The sequence below is a fragment of the Thamnophis sirtalis genome, unplaced genomic scaffold (genome assembly GCF_051295495.1).
Source record: "Thamnophis sirtalis isolate CommonGarterSnake01/CBP01778 unplaced genomic scaffold, rThaSir2_p1.2 scaffold_4, whole genome shotgun sequence".
Lineage (NCBI taxonomy): Eukaryota > Metazoa > Chordata > Lepidosauria > Squamata > Natricidae > Thamnophis > Thamnophis sirtalis.
Window position 1 is genome coordinate 126,254,299 of NW_028261384.1, and position 26,723 is coordinate 126,281,021.

At 43.2% G+C, this 26,723-nt stretch overlaps 1 protein-coding gene across 5 annotated transcripts in view; it reads left to right on the plus strand.

The window, feature by feature from the left end:
• The window catches only part of SLC12A6 (solute carrier family 12 member 6), a 55,493-nt gene that overhangs the window by 22,338 nt on the left and 6,432 nt on the right, over nucleotides 1-26,723 (plus strand). For all 5 annotated transcript variants that reach the window (XM_087714137.1, XM_087714138.1, XM_087714139.1 and 2 more), the window contains 16 exons: nucleotides 9,800-9,894; nucleotides 10,756-10,887; nucleotides 12,341-12,487; nucleotides 13,542-13,596; nucleotides 15,006-15,136; nucleotides 15,359-15,600; nucleotides 16,059-16,273; nucleotides 17,104-17,262; nucleotides 17,987-18,085; nucleotides 18,883-18,940; nucleotides 20,819-20,993; nucleotides 21,292-21,410; nucleotides 21,487-21,585; nucleotides 21,854-21,973; nucleotides 22,213-22,317; nucleotides 24,984-25,152. In XM_087714137.1, coding sequence (XP_087570263.1) covers nucleotides 9,800-9,894; nucleotides 10,756-10,887; nucleotides 12,341-12,487; nucleotides 13,542-13,596; nucleotides 15,006-15,136; nucleotides 15,359-15,600; nucleotides 16,059-16,273; nucleotides 17,104-17,262; nucleotides 17,987-18,085; nucleotides 18,883-18,940; nucleotides 20,819-20,993; nucleotides 21,292-21,410; nucleotides 21,487-21,585; nucleotides 21,854-21,973; nucleotides 22,213-22,317; nucleotides 24,984-25,152 — 2,120 coding nt within the window. The remainder of the gene's footprint in view (nucleotides 1-9,799; nucleotides 9,895-10,755; nucleotides 10,888-12,340; nucleotides 12,488-13,541; nucleotides 13,597-15,005; nucleotides 15,137-15,358; nucleotides 15,601-16,058; nucleotides 16,274-17,103; nucleotides 17,263-17,986; nucleotides 18,086-18,882; nucleotides 18,941-20,818; nucleotides 20,994-21,291; nucleotides 21,411-21,486; nucleotides 21,586-21,853; nucleotides 21,974-22,212; nucleotides 22,318-24,983; nucleotides 25,153-26,723) is intronic.

Below are 26,723 nucleotides of genomic sequence, written 5' to 3' on the forward strand. Positions count from 1 at the left end.
TGGAAAATTACAGGTAGTCCTCAACTTACAACAAGTTTGTTTGGTAACCGTTCAAAGCACTGAAAAAAGCAAGTTATGACCGTTTTTCACGGTTATGACCATTGCAGCATCCTCATGGTCACTTGATCAAAATTCAGACGCTTAGCAGCTACTTCATACTTATGTCCAGGGGATCATGGTGATTCCCTTTGGCGACCTTCTGATAAGCAAGCTTCCGTTGGGAAGCCAGATTCACTTTACAACAGTGTTACTAATTTAACAACTGCAATCGTTCACTCAAAAACTGTGTCAAGAAAGGTCATAAAATGGGGCAAAACTCCCTTAACAAATGTCTCACTTAGCAACATAAATTTTGGGGTCAATTGTAGTTGTATGTCGAGGACTACCTGTATTTTACCATTCTCTAGATTATCATAGGTAATGACTTCAAACTCTAGATTTTTTAAAAAAAACAAAACATCAGGATGGGTATCAGAGATTTTGGGATTGTTGAAACAGGATCAACATGCTTTTGAAAGATCAATGGAGTCCTGTATCTTCAGTCTGAGAAAACTGACTGGGTAAACAGTAGCAGATGATTATCTCTGTCAAAGGGTGTGTTCATAGGATTCCATAGAATAGACAAAGAGTCAGCAAAACCATATCAGCAAAATAGCCTAGAACTGTTTGTTCCAGTATGCTGGGGATGTTAACTTAGGATAACAATTCAATGAAAGCTCGTCCCTACTTCATTTAGTAGATGTTACATACTCTGAAAGCAGAATTCAGAACACAGAATTCTGTATTATCTCCCTTCATTCCCCTAAAATGGGGCGACTCATCCACTTTCCCTTTGCCATATATAGAGCTGGCCAGCTAATAGGCTATTTATTATTCCCTTGTGAGCAGAATAGAGAAATGACAATATTTTAACTTTAATGCAGATAGTCCTTGATTTATAACAGTTCACTTAATGACCATTCAAAGTTACAATGACACAGAACATAATGACTTACAACCATTTTTCCAAATTACGACTGTAATTTTCTCCATGGTCATAGAGGACAGGAGAATAGAATAGAATAGAATAGAATAGAGTAATAACTGGATCACTTTGAATGTACACTAACCAGCATACATTAATATGAAATCTCATTGCATATAGCTCTCAAAGGGTCAGCACCTCCAATATACTTTACATAAACATAACACATAAATACAAAATTATGCATATACCCACATATATGACACAGAGAAACAACAGTCATGTGATCAAAATTCAGACACTTGGCAACTAACTCCTTTATGACGGTTGCCGTGTCCTGGGGTCATGTGATCACTTTTTGCGTCCTTAACAAGCAAAGTCAATGGAGAAACCTGATTTATTTAACAGTGATTCACTTAACAACTGTGAAAAGCACTTAGCAACACAAATGTTGAACTCGATTGTGGTTGTAAGTTGAGGACTGCCTGTATGCCTTTTGTTCCAAAGGCTGAATGAAACAGGGTAGGATGTCATATTCAGCGTAGGCAGATGCCCTAATTCTGTATCTGAAATCTATTGAGGAAGCCCTAGCAATAAATTGAAAACCAGTATATTTTCTATAATTTGCAATTTGCTTCTGTTTGGACGCAATCAGCATCTTCTTGCTGATCTGCGTGTTCTGAGGCAAGAGACATGGAATAAGAATTTTTTCTCTCAAATGATGTTTGCGTAACATGTGTTAATGTATACATGGAGTCCAGAAACAGATAAAAGGTAAAGTTTGGGGAATGGGTAGAAAGTTTCAACCTTCTGTTGGATGAGTGGATCAGGAGAATGAAAAACAATTATTATTGGCAATCTTCCTTAACCAATTAGCATAGTTTGGTCCCCAACATTAAAAACACTGGATAACTGTTGAGTCTGCACCTAATTATTTCTGCTCATTGCTTTGGCAAAGCAATTCGAAGAAGAGATTGGGACTTTTAGAATTTCATTTTGAAGAAGATATCAGTCTGATTCTTTTGAAACATATTACACCGATAAGTCAGTTTAGAGTGCCTTGCTTGAAATGCTTTATTTCCAAAGATAGTCTGTTTCTCTTGCCTTCATCATCATGGATGAAAATTTATAAAACATATAAGAAGTATGTAAAATTGTAAAAAGGGTGATAAATAGATTTTTTTTATTTTTTTATTTTTTTTTAATTTAAAAAAAGATTTTATTGGTAAAAATAAAATACAACATCCATAACTTGTAAAAAACAATCCAACTACATAAATAGATAGATAAATAGATAAATGGATTTTAAAGAAACTATGTTTTTAATGATTCGGTTTTTAAGAATCTCTTCCTCCCTCAAACTTGCTTAAATTTTCACCTGAGAGAATGTTCATAATTAAGGCTTTGTACAGGAGAATTTGGCAAACACTGTATCCTTGAAAATTATATATGAACTGCTTTCAAGTACCTACCACCTTCATAAATGAAAAAGCTATATCTATGAAGCCAATTATCAGTTTATTGTGGGTGAATTTAAAATTAAAGAACGATGTCGCAGAACCTTGCAGATAAGATTTTAGAACTTGACTGCCTATTTTTCAGTCCATTCCTCTAGAAGCTCCAGAAAAAAAGACCTGGTTGATGTTAGGCAGTCCTCTAAGACAAAAAAACAAGCATGCACTGAACAGAAAAATTGGCTAGATAGATTCTTGGCATTTTCCTGCACATTGCTTGGAGAGTCCAAGCATGGGTTAAATTCTGCCTGACTGCCCTGGACTGAATTGAAAGATCTTTAGCCACGCCTCCTCTAACTTAACTTGGATTTTCCAACCAAATTCTTCTTCATCCTGCAAAGAAATAACATCTGCCTTTCAGTTCTTGTATTTGAGTCTATTGCTGCTATTTGCTGCCGGCGCTTGTCCTGAAGAGGGCCCTGCCGCTTGCGATATACTTGAGCGTTTGGCGTGGCAGTCAGTGGTGCGAGGACCCAGCCGTTCGTGCCATCGCTTTGCAGATTTGAATTTTGGCACCGTTTTTCCAGCAGTTATGAGCCCAGGTGGCGCAGTGGTTAAATGCAGCACTGCAGCTACTTCAGCTGACTGCAGTTCTGCAGTTCGGCTATTCAAATCTCACTGGCTCAAGGTTGACTCAGCCTTCCATCCTTCCGAGGTGGGTAAAATGAGGACCCAGATTGTTGGGGGCAATATGCTGACTTTGTAGAGAGGGCTGAAAGCCCTATGAAGCGGTATATAAGTCTAACTGCTATAACTGCTATAGTCATTGCGGCAGCCATTTTGGTGAAGGGAAAAACTTCCGATGGCCAATTTGTTTGCAGTTTTCCTTTCCATTAGTGAGTCAGCATTGGAGGGTGGTGGCAGTGTGACTCGGTCTGTCCAGCAATGTGGTGGTCAGTCTCTCCCCCTCCCCCTTGATTGTTAATTGATCATTAACAGTGAGGTGTTGGTCCTTGCCTTAGGCCTCCCTCCAGCTGTTAACCCTGCAGGCGCTGGGAGGCTGGATCTCGCCCCAGAGGTTTCCTCATGGCAGCACTGGCTTAATTACTCATTTCAGCCATCCATCTTCACGACTCTGAATCAGCAGCTGCAGCTACCCTCACATCCCCAACTGTGTTCTAGGTGGTAAGTGGTGCCGAGAGTACCCTTACTCACAGCATAATGGCAGACAACACTAATCAAGAGGCAATGCAGCCAGGGTCCTCTAGCAGCAGTAGCCTTACCAGACAGGCTAGCAAAGCAGCCTAATGAGGCCCAGCAGACAGAGCCAGGCTGGGGAAAAGAAAGGAACAAAGCCCCAAGACCAAGTTGTCCCCAGGCGCCAAAAAGGCACCAGAGAAACAACCTGAACAAGCCCAGCAAAAACCAGTGACTAGTTCTCCAATTCCTGCAGTGGAATCACCAGAGGCCCCAGCTCCTACTAATCAGGACTCACCACGATCGGATAGTGAGGACGAGGGCCAAGAATTTTCATCAGATGACTACTCTGAGTCAGTTAACTCCCCTAGACCATCCATGGGAGATAATGCGGATTTGTTTCATGCTCATTAGAAGCAAACGATTCGCCTCCTGTTTTATCACTGGCTCCACAACATCCTCTGCCCTGCCAGGCCACTAAGCGTAGGCAGCCTGTAGAAAACCAAGGGCCGGCCCTCTCCCCAGAAATGCAGGAAGTCATAGCCAAGGCTATATCCCAGGGCATTGCAGAGGGCCTCAAACAATATGCCAAGCAACCTCGCAGGTTCAGGTCTTCTTCCTCTAGGGCTGTTCCTTCAGAGAGCTCCCCAGGGATCCCCCTCTCCCCATTCCTCACTGGACAGTGAGGATTCAGCTGTAGATGAGGAGGTCCTTCCAGAGCAGGAATTTTCCAGGGATGAGGGAGCCGTCATGGATAAGCCAGGCTTTACTGGGTTGTTTAAACATGCTTCGTTCAAAACAATCTTGAGCAAAGCTAAACAGCCACTCGTGTGGGAGTAACTGCCATTGATCTGGACGCAGTAGACCCATCAGACCCTGGTGAAGGTCCTTTTGAGGAACCAGTTGTTCCCCAGGAGATTGTGCCAGTTCCTAAGTTATTTTTGAACATAGTGCAGTGACAGTGGGTTCAACCGGGCACTCTAGCCACGCCTGGTAGCAGTGATAAAAAGCTTTATACGCTGGATGGCTCCCTGGAGGATTTATTAAAATGGCCTCAGATGGATCCTCCGGTACAAGCCCTTACATCCTCCTCAGTCTTGCCTCCTGACCTCCTCTCCTGAAGGCAGAGGACAAGAGATCAGAAAGGGCATGTCACAAGACACATCAGGCAGCTGACTCGGCAATTAAGAAGGCCACCTCAACGTCTTTCATGTCCAGGGCATCTCTCCTCTGGCTCAGACAGATATCTGCCAAGCTTCCGACAAATAACACCAAACTGAGGCAGGAGTTCAATAAGGTCTTAGCGGCAGCAGAATACGCTGTGGATGCCACCCTCAACTCCGCTAAGTTTGCCTCCAGGGCCCTAGCCTTAAATGTCACCACCAGGCGGCTCTTGTGGCTTTGCCACTGGAACGCTGACATGAGGTCCAAGTAGAAGTTGGTCTCTGCCCCCTTTAAAGGAAGGAAGCTTTTCAGGGAGGCCTTGGACCCTGTCCTAGTCGAAAACAAGGACAAAAAGAAAGTTATGCCATCCATCATCAAGAAAACAGAGCGCAAAGGCTCTGGTTATTTTAGAAAGCAGTCCTTTCGTTCCTCAGAACTGTCCATTAGCACCGGTCAATACTACTGCCCATACAGTCATGGACCAGACCGGTCACAAGACTGTCAACCCTTTTGAGACAGGGCCAGGCAGCAATCCTTCTCTAAGCGGCCCTTTCGTGGCGGATCAGGCTGTAGGCCTTTCCGTCGCTATAAGTGACAGCCAGCTGACGGCTCCCATCGGAGGGCGCCTGCGCTTATTTCAGGACCGATGGGAGCAGACCACGTCAGACCAGTGGGTACTTCAAACAATCTGCCTGGGTCTGACTCTAGAATTTATTTCCCCCCTTCCCCACCATTTCATTCGCTGCCCCACTCCCTTCTCCCCAGCCAAACGGTCCCTAATGGAGCAAGAGATCCAGCACCTTCAGGAGATCAGGGCAATAGAACCAGTACCAGCAGGTCAAGAGGGGTCAGGTTTTTACTCGATCCTGTTCCTTGTCCCAAAGAACTCCGGAGGGTGGAGGTGGATATTAGACCTCAAAAGACTAAATTACCATCTAGCATACGAACGCTTCAAAATGCAATCTCTCCAGTCGATCTTGAGCTGCATCAGGCCTGGGGATCTACTAGCATCAATAGAACTCCAAGAAACATAACTTCACATCCTTGTCCGCAAGGTCTACCCTAGGTTCCTGAGATTCTACTATGCAGGAATGCATTATCAATACCGAGCACTACCATTCGGCCTCTCATCGGCCCCCAGGACATTTACAAAAATTCTGGCAGCCCTGGTAGCATCCCTGAGGCCACGTCCAGTGAGACGTCAAGCATACCTGGATGACATCATCATACAACCACCATCCCACGAGCAAGCGGTCCGAGACCTCCAGGTGACCATGAGAGCTCTGCAACACCACAGGTTCTCCGTCAACATGGACAAAAGCCATCTCAATTCCACCACCAGGTTACTGCATCTCGTTGCCATAATAGATACTAAGTTGCCAAATCTTTCTGTCGCATAGGCACTTGGGTTGCAGAGCCGCTATGTGGGCCTCACCATCCCAATTTGTTAGAGCCTACAAATTGGACAAGTTTGCGTCAGCGGAAGCAGCATTTGGGAGATGGGTCTTTCAGGGTATCCATGCCTCTGGAGAGACCACCGAATCACGTTCTTCCCGCCCTAGTGACATTTAGCTTGGGTATGTCCCATGCTTGGACTCTCCAAGAAGTGTACAAGAAAATGACCATTGGCTTACCTGAAGGGTCCTTTTCTGTGCGCTGCGAGGAGAATCCAACCCCGCCCTAGGGTCTCCCAGCTTCCATTTGTATCTTATTTGAACTTACTTGATGTGGATTTGTGATTTTCGTTTCCAAATTTGACATGCAATCTATTTGACTTGAACTAATGACAGACTCAATGGAACCACCTTTGAACAGTGTTACAGATCCACGCCTTCATCAAAAAAATCCGAGGGGCCGGAAGAGGAGGCGTGACTAAAGATCTTTCAATTCAGTCCAGGGCAGTCAGGCAGAATTTAACCCATGCTTGAATTCTCCTCGCAGCCTATAGAAAAGGACCCTTCAGGTAAGCCAATGGTCATTATATAACTGAGTACATGCACCCTCACAGTCTGTGATAGGTTAGCTCCTCTGGATGTCTCAAGTGTAAGCCGTACTGCAAAAACCTCCAACAGTCTTGTGAGGTGAAAGGACTTGTCATTGCCACCATACCTATTAACAAGAAATTTTAAAAAATCCTCTGTTTTCCTTTATTTCAAAGAAGACGAGCATTCCTGCTCTTTCAGGAAGAGCTCTAACAAAATGTGCCAGGATGTGCTTTAAGCTACATTTCCTCTTAGAATGAAATTATTAATTTCGGAAAAGAATACAAATTATTTATAATGGGGATTAATATTTGAGGATTAACATCAAAAGGGGAATGGCGAAAGAAAGAAGGAAATATTAAAGGGGGGGGGATGACACTGCCATAGGTGTATACTACCGGCCACCCAACCAAGCAGAGGAAGTAAATGAACTTTTTGCTAGTCAGCTAACTAAGGTATGTAGGAAGCACACCACAATAGTAATGAGGGATTTTAACTATCCTGACATCAACTGGGAAACAAACTCTGCACCAAGTGAAAGATCCAACAGGTTCCTAACGAACCTAGCAGACAACTTTGTTTCCCAAAAAGTAGAGATGGGAACAAGGGTATCAGCCATATTGGACTTAATTCTCACTAACAGAGAGGAAATGATAGAAGGTGTTGAAGCCACAGGAACCCTGTGGACAAGTGAACATGCAATATTGGAATTCAACATTATGCAAACATAATTATTAGAACAAAGTCAAACTAGAGTCTTGGGCTTTAAGAGAGCTAATTTCAATAAACTTAAAGAGAGCTTGGGAAGAATTCCATGGATGAGAATCCTCAAGTGGAAAACAACTCAAGAAGCTTGGGAAATTTTGAAAAATGAGATTACAAAAGCCCAGTCTAGCACAATACTAATGAAGAAGAAAAATAACAGCTCCCAAAAGAAAGCAGCATGGCTGCATAAAGAACTCTCTGACAAATTGAAAGACAAAAAAGATAAGTATAAGAAATGGAAAGGGGGAGGGGGACATAACTAAGGCAGAATAACAGCAAATAGCCCAAGCCTGTAAAGATGAAGTGAGGAAAGCTAAGGCTCACAATGAAGAAAGGCTTGCCACAAAAATAAAAAAAAGCTTCTTCCAACATGTTAAAAACAAGAAAAAGGTTAAGGAAACAATTGGTCCATTGCTGGGAAAAAGTGGCAAGAAGGTGACAAGCAACAGGGAGAAAGCAGAACTATTTAACTCATTTTTTGGGTTCCACCACAAAACCGCGGTCGACTAAAGCGCGCTCGACGAAACCACGTACCTGACGTCATCACAGCGTGATGAAAAAAGCACGCTGTGAGCGGTAAATCTAAAATTAACGCGTAAACCTAAACCTAACCCCCCCAAACCTAACCCTAAACCTAACCCTAAACCTAACCCTAAACCTAACCCTAAACCTAACCCTAAACCTAACCCTAAACCTAACGCTAAACCTAACGCTAACCCTTAATGTAACCCTAAAACTAACCCTAACGCTTAACGTAACCCTAAACCTAACCCTTAACCTAACCCTAAACCTAACCCTTACCTTTACGTGAATCGGCTTGCTTTAAAAGCGCTTTTTAAAGCGCCCTTTTTTCTCCGCGGTCGTTGTTGTCGCGCTGCTGATGACGTCAGCGACGCGCTTTAATCGGGCACGCTTTAGTGGACCGCAGTTTTGTCGTGCTACACATTTTTTGCACCTGTCTTTACACAAAGGGCTAAAACAGTCTAACCTATCAAAAACAGCACCACAAAAATCAGATTAGGAACACAAGTTGAAATAGGGAAGAAAATGGTAAGTGAGCACCTGTCTACCCTAAATGAGTTCAAATCACCAAGACCGGATGGATTAAACCCCAGCGTTCTGAAGGAACTGGCAGACGAGATCTCAGAACCATTGAACTATATCTTTCAGAGATCCTGGAGCACCGGGGAACTGCCAGAGGACTGGAAAAGAGCTGATATGGTTCCCATCTTCAAAAAAGGGGAAAAAAATAGATCCAGGAAACTACAGACTATCAGCCTGACCTCAATACCAGGAAAGATTCTGGAAAAGATAAACAAGCAATGAATTAGTGAACACCTAGAAGTAAACAAAGTAATAGCCAAAAGCCAACATGGGTTTGTGAAAAATAGATCATGCCAGACTAATCTTATTGCATTCTTTGACAAAGTGACAAAATTAGTGGACTAGAGGAATGCCATCAATATAGTTTACTTGGACTTCAGTAAGGCATTTGATAAGGTAGACCATAACCTACTACTAGATAAAGTAGAAGAATGTGGGTTAGACAGCATCACCACCAGATGGATTCATAACTGGCTGACCAACCGCACTCAACCTGTAGTCCTCAATGGAACTACATCTGGATGGATGGATGCAGTGGAGGCTCTGTTTTAGGCCCAGTACTCTTCAACATCTTCAATGATTTGGGTGAGGGAATAAATGGGGAACTCATTTATCATTTGCAGATGACACCAAGCTGGCAGGAATAGGCAACACTATTAACAGCAAAGGCCTTTTAACAACTCACCTGAGAAAGGGGGAAAATCTTGCTCCTGATTGGTTGCACAGTTTGAATTTCCAAGACTTTGGTGGTCTCTTCCCTTTGTCTAGACCAGAGGTGTCAAACTCATGTTGTCATGTGACGTATCGCGACTTCCCCCCCCTTCACTAAACCAGGTGTGGGTGTAGCCAGCATGTGACGAATCTGGCCCACGGGCCAAGAGTTTGACACCCCTGGTCGAGACTGACAAATTGAGTTTATGGTTTCTCCCCCTTATTTCTTTTTTTCTGAATGTTCTCTGCCTGTTCTTGCAGCCATATCTATACCCTAAAAATAATAGAAATTGGTTCTTGAAAGATATTTCTTTTATGAGCTGAGCTGACAAGTGCTTAAATAAGCAAAGATTTATTCTTATTGTTCCTGTACAGATAGAGATTCAATGTCTAGAGCTGGGGAAACAGATTTGGGCTATTCTTTCCCTTTTTGCCATACTTTCTTTTCCACATTGCAGATCCTGGATACAAGAAGGATTCCCAGACATTTCTTAACAATATCAACTATGAAGAAGGCGATGAATTCTTCGACAAGAATTTGGCACTCTTTGAGGTGAGATCACTGCTCCTTACCCACTTCCACCATATACACACTCATGACCACAATGAAGCCCCAAATTTCCGTGGCTGTCAGATATTTGTTAAGTGAATTTTGTCCCGTTTATAACCTTTTTTGCCACTGCTGTAAAGTGAATCATTGCAGTTGCTGAGTTAATAACACAGTTCTTAAGTGAATCTGGCTTTCCCATTGACTTTGCTTGTCAGAAGGTCACAAAAGGTGATCACATGACTCTGGGACACTGCAACAGTCATAAAGATGAACCAGTTTCCAAGCATCCGAATTTTGATCAAGTGACCATTGGGATGCTGCAACGGTCATATGTGTGAAAAATGATCATCAGTCACTGTTTTCAGTGCCATTGTAACTTTGAATGGTCACTGAATGAACTGTTGTAAGTTGATATCAATATCAATCTATGTCTGTATTCTTTCTCCTTGTTCCCTGTAATATAATTTATGGATAAGACCTTTCATCTTAATTCAAGTTTCTGGGCTGTTACAAGTTCATAGAAAAAGTGCAGTTACTCTGAATTCTGCAGGTTGAACATTTTTTTACCTGCCTTTTAAAATCTACTCATATAATTGTAAAAAAAAAAAAAGTTTTGAAAGGGAGGCCAATCTTGTTTGAGTTTTCTGAAAGTCTGCGGAAGATTTAATGAAGGTGCAAAACAAGAATGCTTTGTATATACATAAGCCTGTGGAATAACTAGCTTGTTTATAATACACGCTTGTTTCCTTTAGTGTCCATCCTTCATCACTACTTTCAGTCCTTTATTGTCCGTCCCCCCCTTCATCGATCCTAAAGGGACTTTTCATTTAAATTTGTCCTCATGCCTACTGTCCCACTTTGTAGGAGGAGATGGATACCCGACCCAAAGTGTCTTCCCTGCTCAATCGAATGGCCAACTATACCAACTTGATGCAGGGAGCCCGGGAACACGAGGAGGCAGAGAATGTCCATCCAGGCAAGAAAAAGGTCACCAAGGTAAGGAATGGCTCCAAGAAGATTTATGGAAAGACATCTTGAGAGGAGGCCAAAAAAAAAAAGTGTTTGTCAGGGTTTGCTGCAGAAATCACATCCAGAAAGCACAGATAACTAATTCAGCTGGATTCATTAACGTCTTTATATACATAATAACACACGAGTAAATGTGCAATACCAATAGTGGATTCTCCAACGTGGTAGTAGTTACAGGGGAAACACAAGACAGCAGAGAGAATAGCAGAGATGAGTTTCAGTTTCAATTCAGCAGACAGACTAGATTAGTTCTCTTGCACAGGCTCAGAGCTACATAGGTAAGCCACGCCCAGGCTCCGAACCATCTGGCATAGCTCTCAGTCCCCAAATAGTTCCATTGACCCAGTTGCCATGCCTATACATTGGCTGACCTTGTTACCATGTCCTATTCCAGTTCATGAATATTCTGACAGTGTTTAAGATCAGGATTGATAGAATTGATATTTTCCTCCCTGATTATAGTAGAACTAGAGAAATCTGCTATCCTCAACATTTGATTTCCCCAAAACATGCTCTGGGCTTCTTACATAAGCTTTCATTTTTGTCTGCTCTGTAAGGAATATTTCTAAATCCTTGACTTATGCATATAATTCTTGAGATTTAAATAAGTAGGATTAGATTAACAAAAGCTGGCAGAGATACTTTTTTAAAATGTTGTTTTATATGCCTCACACATATGAGCTTTATTGACCTTTCTAGAATTTCTGAGAACATCAGCTTCCTCAGAAGCTTCACTTTGGTAGATCTTAAACATTACCTCAAAACTGATTATGCTCAGTGGACCTACTGATATTCAACTTCATTCCTTCTGACCACCATTGAGTCAGCATCTCGGAAAGCACTGTCACCTATCCTGAGCTCAAAGAACAGATTAACCTGAATCATATAGTTAGTAACTCTTGAGAAGTAGACAGGATCAAACAATCAAAGCCGAGGAATAGAGAAATTTCAAGTCTTCATTGTATAGATAGTCCTCCACTTAACGACCACAATTGAGCCCAAAATTTCTGTTGCTAAGCAAAACATTTCTTAACTGAATTTTGCTCCATTTTATGACCTTTCCTACTACAGTTGTTAAGTGAATTACTGCGGTTATTAGGTTGTAACGCCGTTGTTAAGTGCATCTGGCTTTCCTGTTGACTTTGCTTGTCAGGAGGTCGGGAAAGGTGATCACGCATGACCCTGGGACACTGAAACTGCCATAAATATGAGTCAGTTGCCAAGCGTCTGAATTTTGATCATGTGACCATAGGGATGCTGTAATAGTTGTGTGAAAAATGGTCATAAGTCATTTTTTTTTCAATGTCGTTGTAACTTTGAATAATTACTAAATGAACTGTTGTAAGTTGAGGACTTCTTTTATAGAAGTGTTGGGAAGTTTGATCTTAACACTCTGCCCGTCCTCCTCCTCTTCTATTAGATTCCACAGATGGGCACGTTCATGGGAGTCTACCTACCTTGCCTGCAGAACATCTTTGGAGTGATTCTTTTCTTGCGTCTTACTTGGGTTGTGGGTTCAGCTGGTGTGCTGCAAGCCTTTACCATTGTCCTTATTTGCTGCTGTTGTGTAAGTTACCCTCTCTTATCAAGTTTGTATCACAATATGTTACCGCAGTCTTTGATATACAGAAAAGCTTTGGGGGTGGGGGGTGGGGAAGGAAACTTCTGATCTTGAGGAAGGAGAAATTACACTCACCGACGTTAGCATCCCATGGCTGAGATGCCAGTGCAAAAATAATCCTCTTCGTAGATGTAGTCAGTTTTTGTGTTGAGATCATTGGTGGTCTTTATTTCCATATCTGTTCTTCCCCGTCTTTGTTTAATCTATTTCTTTAATTTCTTTTCTTTAATCTATTTCAACTCCTACCCTCAAAATGATGCTATAGGGCACTGCACACCAGAACAACTAGGCACAGGACTGTTTTCCCCCCGAATACCATCACTTTGCTAAAAAACTAATTCCCACAACAATGTCAAATTATCTACTAAGACTCTATTACTATCCTTCTTCTCTTCCTTCCTAGTGTCTATCTTTTCCCACTTATGACTATAACCATGTGGCTGGTATCTTTACAATTTATATTGTTTTATTTGTTTCCTAGTATAACTTGATTGCTTATTAGTAACCTATGACTATCTCTAAGTGTTGTATCTTATGATTCTTGATGAATGTTTTATTTTTCTTTATATACACTGAGAGCATATGCACCAAAGACAATTTCTGGTGTGTCTAATCCCACTTGGCAAATAAAGAATTCTATTCCTTCTTATTCTATTCTATTCTATTCTATTCTATTCTATCAAAAAAAATTCTATTCCATTATTCTGAATTTTTGCAAAGATCCTGACTGAAACCATTTTGCTTACTTCCACCTTGGTGTTTTGTCTTCGTTATCCTTAATAACAAAGAAAGCTAAAAGGAGAAGGGGCATAATTTGATTTTTATCAAAATGTAAAAGCGATTGGGCAGCACAGGAAGCAAATTTAGGTTTGGCAAAATAATAGCCAAAAGTTATATAAGTTCCATCAGTGATTCTTAGCACAGGACAAACTAAGAATTTGCTTCTGCCTGTATTTGTCTCCTCAATACTTCTGCTGTCTATTTCTTGTCTCCTCCTTAGACATTGCTGACAGCCATTTCCATGAGCGCCATTGCCACTAATGGAGTAGTGCCTGGTAAGTGCTAACATTTTAAAAACGGCCTTCCCCCAGGAGTGAAATTCAGCAGGTTCTGACAGGTTCTGAAGAACTGGTAGCTGAAGTTTTGAGTAGTTCGGAGAACTAGCAAATACCACCTCTGGCTGGCCCCAAAGTGGGGTGGGAATGGTGATTTTTCAGTATCCTTCCCCAGCCACAGCCACCAAACCACGTCCACAGAACCGAGAGTAAAAAAAATTTGAATTTCACCACTGCCTTCTCCCATGTGTACAGTACCAGCTTTCAAATCAGATCATATTCAGAGGTTTTCCTGAATTCTTTCCTCAGAAATCTGGTTAGTTGATATGGGGAATGTCCCCCCTTTCGCCGGTAGCCCACAAAGCATGGAATTCTTTCTCTAACCATGGTTATAGCAATAGCACATAGACTTAAAAACCGCCCCATAGTGCTTTATAGCACTCTTTGAGTAATTTACACAGTGTCAGCATATTGCCTCCAACAATCTGACTCCTCATTTTACTGACCTCGGAAAGATGGAAGGCTGAATCAACCTTGAGCAGGTCAGAATCAAATTCAAGGATCGGCAGTGGGCAGAGTTAGCCTGCAATACTGCACTCTAACCACTGCACCACTAGGGTTAGAAGTAGTCCTTGACTTACAACAATTAGTGACTGACGTTACAATGAGACTGAAAAAAAGTGACTTATATGTCAGTTTTTCGCACTTATGACCATTGCAGCACGGCCACATGATCAAAATTCAGATGCCTGGCAACTGACTCAAATTTATGACAGTTGCAGTCATAAATTGCAGAGTCATGTGATCAACTTTTGTGACCTTTAGCAAGCAAAGTCAATGAGAAGGCCAGATTCGCTTAACAAAGTTACTAACTTTACAGTGATTCAGTTAGCAAGGGTGGCAAAGGTCATAAAATGGAGCAAAATTCACGTAACAACTGTCTCACTAATTTTGGGCTCAGTTGTGGTCGTAAGGTGAAGGCAACTTATATTGTGTTTTGGGGAGCTGATGTTGTAGCTGCTGCTGGTTTTACTATTCTTGAGCTTATTTTTGAAAGCCACAGGGCAGGTGCTGCTAAAAAGTGAGGGGGTTGGAATGAGTGAAAAAGCAGGGATAATAAGCCAAAGAGCCTCTGCATCAGGGGTGATATTTGCTTACCTTCCCTACCGGTTTGCAAATGTGAGCATGCACGCTCACTTCACTCACACGTGCCATCTCCGTGCATGTGCACAGCCTTCTGTGCGTGTGCTTTTGGCAAAAAAGGGGGGGGGGGCTAAATGGGATGCTGTAGAGCCAGGGCAGGTGGGCAGGGGCCCCTGCGATTTCCACTATCGGTTTGGGCGAACCAGTCCAAACCGGTAGAGTACCACCTTTGCTCTGCATCTTCTGTCCTTGTTGCCTCTCTGCAGCTGGAGGATCATACTTCATGATTTCACGAGCCCTGGGCCCTGAGTTTGGAGGAGCTGTAGGACTCTGCTTCTATCTCGGCACTACCTTTGCTGTTTCTATGTACATCTTGGGGGCTATTGAAATCTTCCTGGTAAGTATTCAGCACCTCACAGGATAATCTATAAGATACAAGACGGTATTGTAATTGTGAGGTGTGTTAGGTCCTGCCAGTCGGCTACAGCTCCTACAAGAAGCAGGAGGCTGCGGATTGCTGTGTCTCTTGCTACCATCATGCCAACGCCCCATCTTTTTGTATTTTCACTCCTCTGACTAGGCCGAAGGTGACGTGTGACTCATTCTTGCCTCCTCTCAGATGTACATTGCCCCCAAGGCAGCCATCTTCCACAGCGATGATCCCCTGAAGGAGCCGGCAGCCATGCTGAACAACATGCGGGTTTACGGCTCGGCCTTCCTGCTGGTTATGGTGCTGGTGGTGTTTGTGGGAGTGCGTTACGTGAACAAATTTGCTTCTCTTTTCCTGGCCTGCGTCATCGTCTCCATTCTGGCTATTTACGCTGGCGTCATCAAGTCCTCCTTTGCACCTCCTGATTTTCCGTAGGTTACTAGCATATTCCGAGATGGCTAACCAAACTTCCATTGAAAGCTGTGGCCAGAGGCTGGCTTCCCCAGCATGCCGCCCCTAAAGGTGTTGGGAAATATAGAATGGCCTGTAAAAGAGCTCTGCTCTCCTTAGTGCTCTCTGAATTTGGTTGTTTTCTTGCAGATGTTTCGTTATCCAAACTAGCTAACATCTAGTGTAGTCTGCAACAAGCTAACATCTTGTCTAATCTGCAAGAAAACAACTCAGCTCAGAGAGCACCAAAAGCATCTCATTTCAACCCTGAGGTACAAATATCCTCCTTTATTGATAATTTCCTTCCCAACCCTAGAATGTCTAGTTGTGTGTACAAACAGAACAACAGCTCACCATTCCCTCAGATAGTAGCATGTACCAACTTTCACATTTATGAAGTCCAACCAATTTGTTCATCCTTATTTCTCTCTCCATTCAGTGTGTGCATGCTGGGGAATCGTTCCCTCTCCCAGCACCATATTCAGACATGTGCCAAGACTAAGGAGTATGGTAACCTCACCATACCCACGTTCCTGTGGACACGTTTTTGCAACCACAGCAATCTCCTCAATGCCTCTTGTGATGAGTATTTCCAGCACAACAATGTCACTGCTATCCAAGGAATTCCAGGACTAGCCAGTGGTGTTATTGCTGGTGAGAAAGGGTTCCTTATGTCTTTGACTAGCAAAATGTTGTTTCATTCTGTGTCGCTCTTTGAGTCATTTCTTAGATTTAGACTTAGAATAACTTTATTGTCACTTAGAATGTACACTGATCGGCATACATTAAAATGAAATTTCATTGCATACAGTTCTCAAAGGTCACCACCTCCAATATACACTACATAAACATGACAATACATACATACATACATACATACATACATACATACATACATACATATGCATGTACCCACATATAGTCTATAACACAGAGAAACAACACAGTCTAGTTCGGATGCATACATGTACATGGTGAGAAAAAAGAATTTTGCAAGTTTACCAGATAGACAGCATAGGGAACAAAGCTTTTATGGAATCTGCCAGAAATACTTTGAAACCTCCTGCCAGAGGGGAGCAACAGAAACAGACTGTGAAGTGGGTGTGTGGGGTCTCTAGCAATGCTTTGAGCTCTAACACATAGCGCTTATAAGCAATATCCTGAATAACAGCAAGCTATCTTCCTATAATCATCTCAGCTGCCCTTACCACTCTCTGTAAGGGCTTTCTATCTAAGGCACTGCTGCCACCAAACCATACAGTGATGCAGTTTGTTAAAACTCTTTCATTTGTGCCTCTGTAAAAAGTGGCCAGGATAGAAGGAGAAAGATTGTAGTAGTGACTGAAGTTTCTTTGGGCTACTTCTCGGTCTAATAGTTAAGAAGATCGTGGGATTGGAGGGGGTGGGGGGACACTATCACACTATCCAGAGCTCTTCAAATAAATGATGGGGTGATGGTGATAATGATGATGCCATAATTGCAGAGAATCTTTGGAGCAGCTATCTGACGAAAGGTGAAATACTTGAGAAGTCATCTTTGCACTCGGCTGATGTGGGAGGAGCTCTGAATCAGCAGTATGTCCTGGCTGATATCACCACTTCTTTTACCCTTCTTGTGGGTATATTTTTCCCTTCTGTCACTGGTAAGTGCCTGCATTGCAGTTGAGCTCTCTGTTCAGTGTGACTGCAAAAACCAAGCCATATTAGAAGGGCAGATTTGTTAGCTATGAGACCTGTATATAGCAGTTCACTTGGCGACCATTTGAAGTTACAACGGAACTGCTTATGGCCATTTTTCACACTTATGACCATTGCAGCTTCCTCATGGTCACGTGATTTACATTCACATGGTGTGCCCACTGACTCGCAGTTATGGCTGTTGCAGTGTGCTGGGGTCTTGTGGATACCCTTTCTTAACTTTCAGAAAAGCAAAGTCAATGGGGAAGTTAGATTCACTTAACAACCATGATTTGACAACTCTAGTGATTCACTTAACAAATGTGGCAAGAAAAGTCTCACTTAGCATCATAAATTTTGCTCTCCGTTGTGATCGTAAGTTGAGGACTACCTGTATTTGGGCTCCTGAAGATTTCATCTGCAATTTCTCAACTTTAGTAAAAGGAGCTTGATCCTGGCCAGATTAAGACCAATAGAAAGGCGATGTTCAGATGTATTGTTGCTTCCCCCACCCGCCCCCGAGTTGAACCAACTCTGCTTGCCCAGTTAACATTTAATTTTATCAAAGCCAAAAGCTTTTATATAAAATACCAGTCAGCACTGTTCCTTATTATTACTTCATTCAGTCACATAAAATGTTCATTCCAGAAATGGATCGACTCTTTTATTTAAATTGTGTTGTCTTCATAGGAATCATGGCTGGGTCAAATCGTTCAGGAGACCTAAGGGATGCCCAGAAATCTATTCCCATTGGTACCATCCTGGCTATTCTCACCACCTCTTTTGTGTGTATCCTTTGAAGCAGCTGGAAGCACCTCTGGATAACCAGCTTTCTTACATTCCATTCCTTCTAAAATCAGTTCAATTGGAAATCAGGATCGATGAGGACTGCTTTGCATAGTTTTATGATCATTTTGACACAGGCATGGACATGTTTTATCTATTTGTGAATCTGGAGCCTGTAGAGAACTAGCAAACAATTTCAGTTGCTCTTTTAGACCAGTATCTGGGTAGAGCAGAATTTCTCAACTTTGCCACTTGAAAATATCTGGATTTCAACTCATAGAATTCCTGAGCCAGCATGTCGGCTGGGGAATTAGCTCAAGTCCAAACATCTTAAAAGTTGCTCAGGTTGAGAAATACTGGTGTAGAGAGAGCTGACAGAACATCATCTTCGTCATTCTTGACCAAAGAAAATGCCTTCCTTTGCTTCTGGAATTTGGATTCTTTTAATAATGCCAGTATGCTGCTTTAATAAATTCCAGATGTTTGGGGGCACGTTGAACCCAGAATCCCCTCCAATGAGGATTATTGCTTTGTTGCCTTGAAATTATGTTTCCTTGCCCACAGATACAAAGCTACTGGCAAGGAAATAATCAAAGCTGTTTACAATTTCAGCCCTGTAGTTCATCTTGAATTGATACCAGGACCATGCCTTTGTTTGGCTGATACCTGGCTGGGATATGTTAGGATTAATAAGGAAGAGGATAAAAATGATTTGATAGTTAGCTTATGAGAAGACTGGTTGTTCATTTTTACTACCTTGTTCTTTGCACAAAATTTATCTTTGACTCTTGCCACACTAGATCTTAGCAATGTAGTGCTGTTTGGGGCATGCGTAGAAGGCGTTCTACTCAGGGACAAGTAAGTAATACCACCTTGGCTTTCTCTAAATCTTACAATTTTCCAATAGTAGAAACTGCTTGTACATTTGTGTGTGTGTGTGTGTGTGTGTGTAGATTTTAGATTTGGGTTGGCTATAAAGTTCCTTTCTGGTCAACATTGGGAATGCTTGATACATCCTTCTTTTTTTAAGCCGGATATTTATGATTAGAGATAGTTTGATGTATTGGTTAAGGCAGCAGTCCTCAACCCCTGGGGCATGGCCCACTAATGGACTCTGGCCCATTTGGAAATGGGCTGTATTAGCACTGGCCGATGCATGCGTGTGCACACGCAACTTGACTTGTGCACGTGCGCACACACGTACATACCTCAACTTGGTTATCAGCGGGCCAGTTCCCCTGTCCCTCCCCACCAGGCCATGAAACCATAAAGGTTGAGGACTGCTGGGTTAAGGCATCAGGCTAGAAACTAGGAGACCAGGAATTCTAGATCTGCCTTAGGCACAAAACCAGCTAGGTGACCTTGAGGTAGTTGCAAGCTCTCAGCCTTAGGAAGCACTTGCCAAGAAAACTTCAGGCAGTTGCCAATACTCAAAGGCAGGTATGTGTTCACGCACACAAATTGTTGTTAGCAATTTCTTTTGCTCCTTTTCTGTGGCTTGGATCTAGTTAGAATGCAATTATACATCTGTTTTTGCAGGAATAGAATAGAGTAGAATTCTTTATTAGCCAAGTGTGATTGGACAGACAAATAATAAAGGCCTTTTGAAGTTGCTTTCAATAAGGTAAAGGTAAAAGGTAAAGGTTCCCCTTGCACATATGTGCTAGTCGTTCCTGATTCTAGGGGGCAGTGCTCATCTCCGTTTCAAAGCCGAAGAGCAAGCATTGTCCGCTGACGTCTCCATGGTCATGTGGCCGGCAGGATTAAATGCCGAAGGTTCACGGAACACTGTTAGCTTCTCACCAAAGGTGGTCCTTATTTTTTCTACTTGCATTTTTACATGCTTTTGAACTGCTGGGTTTGCAGAAGCTGGGACAAGTAATGGGAGCTCACTCCGTTACGCGCCACTAGGGTTTCAAACCACCGAACTGTCGACCTTTCTGATCGACAAGCTCAGCGTCTTAGCCACTGAGCCACAGTGTTCCTTTTTGCTTTAAATATTATTTGCTAAATAGCAACAATGCCAAAGGCCTCACATCCATCTGGCCTCTTTATGAACTTTCCAGATACCTTGGGATGATCTCTTTGTGACAGAAGCTACTAGACCAGATGGGCTTCCCCTGATTCAGGAAAATTTTCACATATAGGAGTGCACACTATGAATTCGTATTATTTCTCATTGGAATTAGAAGGATCTTTGCAATGAATTTGTATGGATCTAACAATAAATATAGTACAGGTAGTCCTCGACCTACGACAGTTCGTTTAGTGGCCATTCAAAGTTACGACGCTGAAAAAAGTAACTTAAGACCATTTTTCACACTTACAACAGTATCCACATGATCACGTGATCAAAATTCAGATGTGTGGCACCTGACTCATATTTATGACAGTTGCAGTGTCCCGGGTTGTGTGTGATCCCCTTCTGTTAACTTCTGACAAGGAAAGTCAACGGGGAAGCCAGATTCACTTAATAACCGCATTACTAACTTAACAACTGCAATCAATTATTCACTTAACCGCTGGGGCAAGAATGGTCGTGAAATGGTCGTGAAACTCACTTAGCAAAAGTTTTCACTTAGCAGTATGAATTTTGGAACTCAGTTATGGCCGTAAGTCCAGGACTGCCTGTAGAGCATATCATTTCTTTCCCTAGTTTGCTTCAGATGTACTTCTAGCCGTGAAACTTTTAAGGATTCAACTTAACAACATTTCATTCTTGTGTCCATCCGATAGATTTGGCGACACAGTAAAAGGGAACCTGGTAGTGGGCACCCTCTCCTGGCCATCCCCTTGGGTCATTGTCATTGGTTCGTTCTTCTCCACGTGTGGTGCTGGGCTGCAGAGCCTCACCGGTGCACCCCGGCTGCTGCAGGCCATAGCTAAGGACAACATCATACCTTTCCTGCGGGTGAGTGGCCAAATTTTGCTTTCAGATAGCAATAGTGCTTAGACTTCTATACCACTTCACCGTGCTTTTATAGCCTTCCCTAAGCGGTTTACAGAGTCAGCCTATTGCCCCCAACAATCTGGGTCTTCATTTTGCCCCCCCTCGGAAGGATGGAAGTCAACCTTAAACCTGGTGAGATTCGATCTGGCAAATTGCAGGCAGCAGAAGTAGCTGCACTCTAACCACTGCGGCTCTTGGAGAGGATGTGTACGGTTAAACCGTATGCTCTCTGCTTCTCTCACACGTACATTCATTTTAGGTTTTTGGCCACGGTAAAGCCAATGGGGAGCCCACCTGGGCTTTGCTTCTGACCGCCGGCATTGCAGAACTCGGGATCCTGATTGCATCCTTGGACATGGTTGCCCCTATTCTCTCCATGTAAGTGTCCTCTTTCTTCTGGGTTGGGGTCCCCAAGGAAACGCCCAATGCTGACACCAACAGATGTTTTTTCTAGGTTCTTCCTGATGTGTTACCTCTTCGTCAACTTAGCCTGCGCCTTACAAACTTTACTACGCACTCCCAATTGGAGACCACGCTTCCGGTATTACCATTGGTAAGGACGCTCTAGTACCTAATCGTTGAAAAGGGAGGGAACACAAATGGTTGCAGAAAACGAAGAGGGTGTGGAAAATCTAGACTCCTAACTCCTTGCAGGCCATTATGACAAAATAAATGTGGCCTGCAGATTATATGTAAGAGGACAAAGTGGGCCAGCAAGATCAATAAGTTGTTCGTCTTCTCTTTGGTTGAATTCTAGCTCCCATGGTTATTAGGAAACTCTGAGTGTGTGTGTACCCTTCTTCCAATTTCTCTCCTCATAGGATACTCTCCTTTGTGGGCATGAGCATCTGTGTGGCGCTCATGTTCATCTCCTCCTGGTATTACGCAATTATTGCAATGGTGATAGCTGGCATGATCTACAAATACATTGAGTATCATGGGTGAGTTGCTCCTGAACTGTTTTGGATTGGTTCTGTGTGGCCTTTGCTCAGCGAGGATTTCTTGTCATTAGAGTTACTCCCTCCCTAACCCCGATCCTAACCCCTGCCTTAACTTAATAATAAGCACCTGGGTTCTGCATACATGGCCTGAATACATGTTTTGCTCCGTTTGCAACAATTCTGGAAAGGACAGGCTTACTGTGACAAGCTTGTTTGGCTGAACTGTGCTTCCCTTGCAGGGCTGAGAAGGAATGGGGAGATGGCATCCGTGGCTTGTCCCTGAGTGCTGCCCGTTTTGCTTTGCTGCGCCTTGAGGAGGGGCCACCCCACACCAAAAATTGGAGGTAGGGAAGCCACAGACTGCTTTCGGACTCTTGTTGCCTCAACATGGGGCAATGCTGCATAGAAAACACAAACTCAAATTCAGAATGGAGCTGGAAGGGACCGTGGAGGTCTTCCAGTCTAACCCCCTTGCTCAAACAGCAAACCCGGTACCAGGCTTGTCAAACTAGCGGCCGGTGGCCTAGATACGTCACGTGTAGGCCACGCCCACCCCGGCTCATGCAAAGGCAAAAAACATCGTGATCAGGCCCGTGACATGACCGAGTTTGACACCTGTGCCCTACACCATTTCAGACGATGCACAGTCTCTTTTGAAAAACCTCCAGTTATGAACTGCCCGTAACCTCTGAAGGCAGGCTGTTCCACTAGTTAATTGTTCTGTTAGGAAATTTCTCTTTAGTTCTAGTTTGCTTCTCTCCTTGATTAGTTTCCATCCATAGTTTCTTGTCCCACCCTCAGGTGCTTTGAAAAATAAGCCAATTCTCTCTTCTTTGTGGCAGCCCCTCAGATACTGGAATACTGTTATCATCCCCCTAATCCAGTGGTTCTCAACCTTCCTAATTTCACGACCCTTTAATACAGTTCCTCATGTTGTGGTGACCCCCAAACATAAAAAAAATAATTCATTGCTATTCTATAACTGTACATTTGCTACTGTTATGAATCGTAATGTAGATATTGATATTGGAAGACTGCTATCATATCACCCTTAAGCCCTTCTTTTCATTCAACCAGACATACCCCAGTTCCTGCAACTGTTCTTCATATGTTTGAGCTTCCAGTCCCCTAGTCCTCTTGGTTGCTCTTCTTTGCACTTTTTCTATACTAGAGTCTCCACATCTTTTTTATAGAGGCAGCCAACATATTGTCTGCTCCTAAATTTTGGGTCTGAAAAGAATCACATACTGGAGGCTGGACAACCTCGGCTGCTATATAACCATACACACACATTCACAGAGACACACAGTGGCTTTATTCCCACAGCCTTCTTAACTAAGTTGCCTGCAGCTGCATTCACAAACTTGCTTACCCTCCCTGGATGGATCTTCAACCTGGTTTGGGGTTGTTTGCAGGAGTGCTCTTAACCTTGGTGGTGGTGGTAAGCTTAACCTTAATTTATTGGGCAAACGTTGTGCATTGTTTATTTTTTATTTTTTTAAAGTTTTTTATTTTTTCTTTCAAGTTCATTCACAAATATACACTCTTATAATTACCATTAATTATATCATTATCATTAATCATTTATCGTTATTTTCTTAACAAATATATAGAATACAGTTTGGGTCACTTTCTTGCCACTCCATTTTATTTTGCAACAACCTTGCTCCTTCTGTCTTCTTTACCTCCCTTCTCTGCCTTCTTCTTTCCTCCTCTCCCTCCCTTCTTCTTCCCCTCTCTTTCCTTCCCTCCTCTTCTCCTCCTCCTTACCCTCTCTCCTACTTTTACTTCCCCTCCTTTGCTTCCCCTGCTTTAACCCTTTCTTCCTTTCCCTCCTCCTCCTTCCTCCCTTCTTCTTCCCGCTTTCCTCCCCTCCTCCTCTCTTCTCACCCTCTCTCCTACTCTTAATTCCCCTCCTTTACTTCCTCTGCTTTTACCCTTTCCCTCCTTCCTCCCTTCTTCTTCCCCTCTCTTTCCTTCCCTCCTCCTCTCTTCTCCTCCCTTCTGCCCTCCTACTCTTGATTCCCCTTCTTTGCTTCCTCTGCTTTACCCTTTCTTCCTTTTCCTTCTCATCTTCCCTCCTTTCCATTGTTGCCCTTGCTTATTTACTTTCTCTCATGGGTTCTCAGAGTGGCATTTTAGGAAATCCAACTTTATATTTTCATACATATCATTTCCTCTGTTATTTTATTTCTAATATTAATTCCACTTGTATCATTTTTTAAATTGTTATCTTGCATTGCATTTTTTTCTCTTTTCCTTTGTGCATGGTTTATGGTACTTTTAGCAAGCAGGTTTTCATTGTGTGAATGGGGCCAATTCAGGCTCCTGAGCTTGGCTCTTGATGACAGGTCTGGTTGTGGATTTAGATATAGTTAAAAGTACCTGGCAGCGGCATGGAAAACATAGCTGAGCGCACGCCCCACACAATTATAGGCCGGAGCAGGACCTAAGCCCCTCCCTCCCTCACAGGAACACTTTCCCTCCATTACGAAGTCTCCAGGGCTAATTATACGGGGCGTGCATGCACACCTATGTTTTTTACGGCGTGGAGCCACAGCGACGCTCTGCGTGGCCATTCCGGAGCCCATCCACGTGGATTTCAAGGAATGTGAGGTGGATTCTAAACTCTAGCGCTGGTCTCAGTGACCCCTGTGAATTGGTCGTTCGACCCCAAAAGTCCTTCTTTTCTCTAGATTAGACAAACCCAAATCCTGCAACCATTGCTCATGTTTTTAGCCTCCAGGCCTTTAATCATCTTGGTTGCTCTTCTTTGCACTTTTTCCAAAGTCTCAATGTCTTTTTTAACACTGTGACTAAAACTGGATGCACTATTTCAAATGTGGGCTTCCTAAAGTTTTATCAAACGGAATACTCACGCATGTGGATTTACCTGTATCATTTGCTGCAGAATAAATTCTTACACCTGTGTGCTTTGGGGCAAAAGTCTAAATTCATCTGCTCCTTCAACTCTTTAACATGTGCATGTTGGGCTTCCATTTCTCTCCAGGCCACAATTGTTGGTGCTGTTAAAGTTGGATGAGGATCTCCATGTGAAGCATCCACATCTGCTCACCTTTGCTTCCCAGCTGAAAGCTGGCAAAGGACTCACTATTGTAGGTTCGGTCATGGTGGGCAACTTCCTGGAGTGTTACAGTGAAGCACTGGCTGCTGAACAGGTGAGATTTCATGGAAGTGCATTTCAGCTGAGCGGGTGCCACCGTTTAAGGTAGGACACTACAAGAAGAGCAGCTATATCAGTGTAAAGCAAAGCTTTTGGATAATTAGAGACAAGAAAATTAGGAGAACGCCTGATATTTCATCTTTCAGTTGGTTCAGTGATGTGTCTTCTCCAGCTAACATGTTTCCCAAGAGCTCAGGAATTAAGCTGCCCTTCGCAATCTGGCTACCTAAAATCATCTACCTGTACTTTTGTTAAAAGGGGTTTTTCAAGCTTGCCATATCATGAAATGTAAATTAGAATTTTGTGTTCAGTCAAGCTAACATTGTTGGATGATGCCATCCTAAGGTTAGAATAGAATAGAATAGAATTGGGAACAGAAATAGGAACAAACCCTGGAAGTCCTTGCCCAACACCCAGCTCAGGCAGGAAACCCTGTACCAGTGATCGCTAACCTTTTTGTCCTCAGGTGCCAAAAACACAACAATGTGTGCGGGTGTGCCCACATCCACAATGCAATGTGCTCCGCCTCTTATGCATGCGTGCATGAACACACACACACCCCGTGCCCCATTTGGGCCTAGCAGGCATCCCTGAAGCCTCCTGGGACCAAACACAGGCGGGAGAGGGGTCACTGCAACCCCCCGCACCTCATTTTGAGCCTAGCAGGCCTCCCTGAAGCCTCCTGGGACCAAAAATGGGGCACGGGGGAGCACCACTCCCCCCAGCCCATTTTGGGCCTAGCAGGCTTCCCTGAAACTTACTGGGTCCAAAAACTGGATGTGAGGGGCATGCCGCACCACCTCCATCCTCCCTCTGCACATGCGCACGTCTCCCCTATGTGCAGCAGAGACCCAAAAATTAGCTGGCCGGTGGGAGGCGTGCGTGCCATAGGTTTGCCGTGTTAACAGCATTTATAGAGAGCATCTAATATCTAAAGGTAACCCATGACCTACGACCACAATTGAATCTTTTTTGCGGCTAAGCGAGACAGTTGTTAAGTTGTTTGTCCCATTTTGCAAGATTTCCTGCCACAGTGGTTAAGTGAAACACTGCAGATGCTAAGTTAGTAAGACCGTTGTTAAGTGAAAGTGGATTCCCCATTGACTTTGCTTATCAGAAGGTCTCCTACAGGGGATCGCATGACCCTGCGCACGGCAACCATCATTAAATATAAACCAGTTGCCAATCATCCAAGTATTGATCACGTGACAGTATGCTGCGACAGTCAGAAGCGTACAAAAAGTCATAAGTAGCTTTTCAGTGTAGTCGTAACTGAATGGTCAGAAAACAAACCGTTGTAAATCAAGGGCTACCCGTATATTACAGATTTTCGCTCTTCTTCAGAACGGAATCATCAGATACTTTCTAATGAATCCATGCACTGTGTTCAGGTCTAAAGGACCATCTTTATATGTAAATCCTCATAGCTCTACATTACAATATAGGTCCATGAATGGCACGCATGCCCAAAGTAGCATGCAAAGCCATGTTGCCCGGCACACCCAGCCTTGCCTGTTTGTTTTCTGGGGTGCATATGCGTGCGACAATCAGCTCTCCTTCGCGCAC